We start from the raw sequence: 3,817 nt of genomic DNA, 5'->3' as shown, positions 1-3,817 counted from the left end.
GGGAGTGTGGCTCATGTTCACATCCTCAGCCCTTCATCAACACAGCCCCACTGCCCCACACGTGGCCCCACAGACAACCTGTGCAGGTGCCACATGGTGCAGGGTGCATTCAGGGGTGGGGAAAAATGTCCCTGGCATGGTCTGCACAACAGGTCTTGGTGCCTAAGAGTTTTCAGACAACCCTGCTCTAGGGTCTGCCAGGGTCTGGGAATGTGTGAGCTGGATGCTTCCCCAGTATAGATGGAGCTGGTCACGTTTCATAGAACAGCCCTCCCCTGGACTGGCCAGGACTGGCCTGGTGAACGGCATGAGCTGGAAATGAAAAAAACAAAGGGCCAGGACTGGGGGTGACTTTTGGGGGTACAAGCAAGCACATGGAGTGGAGGAGACTGCCTCAAGAACATGTGCTAGGCACAGGGACTGAGTGAGGGACAGTAGCAAATCCATAGGGCTGCTGGGCCATGTTTCTACCAGTGCCAGCCTTGATACAGGGTGCTAGCCTCCATCTCGATGTCACTCTTCACAAGGGATGATGGCACAAAAGGGTGGGGAGTGGGAGACACCAGCCCTTCTTCAGCCATGTCCAAGGCCTGGTGGAGCAAGAACTTCTGGCTCTGCACTGTGAGCATGCTTCAGGGTAGCTATGGTCTGGAAACAGTTTTGGATTAGCTGAACACGGGCATTTTCTCTGATGCAAACTCTAAACCAGATCAGATGCCATGTCATCTGTCCCTGATTGTTCTGGTCATTCCTGGCCCTCTCCTTGTGCTCCCTGCTGGCTCTCAAGAGCTGAGTGGAGATCACTGCTGCTAAGCCCTCTCCCTGGTGGTCTGTGGAGGTGGAAGGTGCTTTAAGAGACTATGGTGCATTTCTAAGGAAAGTAGATGTTCAGTCATGACTGAGGGTGACATGAATGACTCTCCTGACTCCCTTCCTTGTGCCTGCTGGCTCCCCATTTCCTCCCCTGCGACTGCAGAGTCCTTGTTGCCCTGCAGATGCCTGGGATTAGCACTTTTTGAGTGACTCCACTTCAAGTGATCTCTCACTTTATGGGCCTCCATTCACTGCCCACCCCATGCACACATTGTCCATGGAGATCCCTGTGGTCTCTAGGCAGCTCCAGACTCCCCTTCTTAAGGACATCATCTTTGCGTCATATGTAACAGCCCTGGGCAATGTACCTTAGTGACTCGGTAACCACTCACCATCTCTGCTGTCACTAGACACCAATGGGTATATCCTAAATCCAACCCTCGGTCTCTGACAGGTACCAACAGGACAATGAGGAATTTGTTCCAGAATCCATGGAGCAGCAGGCCCCTTTGGGGAGCGTTTTCTCATGCCTGTTCTCACCAGCTTTGGATGAAGAGAGCAGTCTTCAGGCAGTGCACTGGGGAGATGCCATTTTATTACAAAGATGGGATGTGATGCAGTCTTAGAAAGATTTTTTTCATGCAAGAGTCAGGTGACACAGAGAAGGTTCATTCATGTTTATCAGTGAAGTGGATACATATATTTATGTTTTACAGAAAATGATAACAACAATGACTAATGAACAAAGCATGTGTCTGCAATGGGATACCACAGGAGTCATCGGTGCAGAGAGAAGGGAAGTGTGTAAGTATGGAACAATGTCTATTAAATTACTTTCCAAATGGCATCCTTAAGCTCCTCGTTCCTCATGCTGTAGATGACGGGGTTCACTGTGGGAGGCACCACTGAGTACAGAACTGCTACCACCAGATTCAGAGATGGAGAGGAGATGGAGGGAGGCTTCAGGTAGGCAAACATGGCAGTACTGACATACAGGGAGACAACAGCCAGGTGAGGGAGGCACGTGGAAAAGGCTTTGTGCTTTCCCTGCTCAGAGGGGATCCTCAGCACAGCCCTGAAGATCTGCACATAGGAGAGCATGATGAAAAAAAAACATGAAAAAGCTAAAATAGCACTAAATATAAGAACCCCAAATTCCCTGAGTAAGGAACGTGAGCAGGAAAGCTTGAGGATCTCAGGGATTTCACAAAAGAACTGGTCCACAGCATTGCCTTGGCAGAGGGGTAGTGAAAATGTGTTGGCAGTGTGCACTAAGGCATAGAGGAAACCACTGCCCCAGGCAGCTGCTGCCATGTGGACACAAGCTCTGCTGCCCAACAGAGTCCCATAGTGCAGGGGTTTGCAGATGGCAACGTAGCGGTCATAGGCCATGATGGTGAGAAAATAAAACTCTGCTGACATCAAAAAGAGAAAGAAAAAAACCTGGGCAGCGCATCCTGAGAAGGAGATAGCCCTGGTCTGCCAGGCAGAACTGGCCATGGATTTGGGGAGAGTAGTGGAAATGGAGCCCAGGTCAAGGAGGGAGAGGTTGAGGAGGAAGAAGTACATGGGGGTGTGGAGGTGGTGGTCACAGGCTACAACAGTGATGATGAGACCATTGCCCAGGAGGGCAGCCAGGTAGATGCCCAGGAAGAGCCAGAAGTGCAAGAACTGCAGCTCCCATGTATTTGCAAACTGCAGGAGGAGGAACTGGGTGATGGAGCTGCTGTTGGACATTTGCTGGTTGAATTTCTCTGCCTGAGTGCATCAGGGCCTGTTTAAGAGAGAAAAGATGGTGAGTTTTCAGAGATGTTTCAAGTAAAGCCTTAAAATCTTCTGATGAAAATGGAACATTGGCAGCTAGTTCCCCTGGAGGGGGGGCAGGTGGCCCAGAGTCAGTTTCAGAAAAGAAGCTGACCCGCACACCCATCCGAACCCCAGAGAGCAAGAGTACTGTGTGCATGAGGAGAAACAAGGAAGAGTATCTCAATGTTCCCATGAGGCAAAATGCAAAAGAGAGATGGGCATGCAGTGAAGCCTTCTCCTTACCCACCTGTACTCACCTCGTCACAGACAGTGACACTCCAGGGCGTGTGTTTCTTCATATGTTCTTGTATACCACATTGCAGGACTGAAGCTGTCCCTGCCAGGAGCTGCTTCTCTGTCCCCACATCGGTTCCCTGTCCATGCTCACAGATCCCATCCCACCCACTGTGTGCTCAGCTCTACCCTGCAGACCCCTCTTGGCAGCAGGGCACTGCCCAAGGGTGTCTGTGTGTGCAGGGCCTGGGGGTGATGTGAAGCTGTGAGCCACCCTTACACACACAGCATCCTCTTGACAGCAGAAGGACCCTGCCCTGCTGGGGGTTGCTCCTTCCACCCCCAGCTTCTCCCCAAAGTGCCGTGGGGAGCTCCCCGGCCAGGCTGAGTGCTAACCCAGCCGGGTGGCAGAGTCCCTGCCCCAGCACACAGCCCCCTGGGGTGTAGGGACCCTGCTCTGGAGGACAGCCCTGGGCATACATGGGTGCAGTCTGAGCTGCACACCCCTGCAGCCATCCCTGGGAAAAGGGAGCTGTGATGCCCTGTCCTTCTGTGGATGCAGCATGTTCTTCTCCACACAGAAGAAAACCTGAGAGCCACGCTGGCAGATCCTATCTGCCCTGGGATGTGCCAGCTCTAGGAGACCCCTCCGGGAAACTCATGGACATTGCACTGCAGCCAGAGACTTACTGTGCTAAGGGCTGTGAAGATTTCTCCTCCAGTGAGCTCTCAGCATCCTCCCACTCCTCACTGCCTTTAACCTCTCTCTTGCTTCTCTCCTCTCCTCTCCTCTTCTCTCCTCTCCCCTCAGCACCTGCAGGCAGTGCCCTCAGCCCTGCTGCGCTGTGCAGAGGAGCTGCTCCTGGGCAGAGCTGTCTCTCGGCAGTGCTGCCCGCTTGCCAGGAGCTCCCTCCATCCCAGGAGCCCAGCCCAGCTCAGCAGCAGAGGACCAGCCCAAGGCAGC

The 3,817-nt window shown here is 53.0% G+C and overlaps 1 protein-coding gene across 1 annotated transcript; it reads right to left on the bottom strand.

The window, feature by feature from the left end:
* Window positions 1-1,638: 1,638 nt before the first annotated feature.
* LOC104135710 (olfactory receptor 14A16) lies at window positions 1,639-2,550 on the bottom strand. The gene has a single exon (XM_035889077.1). The coding sequence runs from the start codon at window positions 2,548-2,550 to the stop codon at window positions 1,639-1,641; it is 912 nt and encodes a 303-aa protein (XP_035744970.1).
* Between the last annotated feature and the right edge of the window lie 1,267 nt (window positions 2,551-3,817).

The sequence above is a fragment of the Egretta garzetta genome, unplaced genomic scaffold (assembly GCF_000687185.1).
Source record: "Egretta garzetta isolate BGI_Z169 unplaced genomic scaffold, ASM68718v1 scaffold592, whole genome shotgun sequence".
In the NCBI taxonomy this organism is placed as follows: domain Eukaryota; kingdom Metazoa; phylum Chordata; class Aves; order Pelecaniformes; family Ardeidae; genus Egretta; species Egretta garzetta.
Note: the sequence above shows the minus strand (reverse complement) of the source record. Positions and strands in the feature narration are given on the sequence as shown.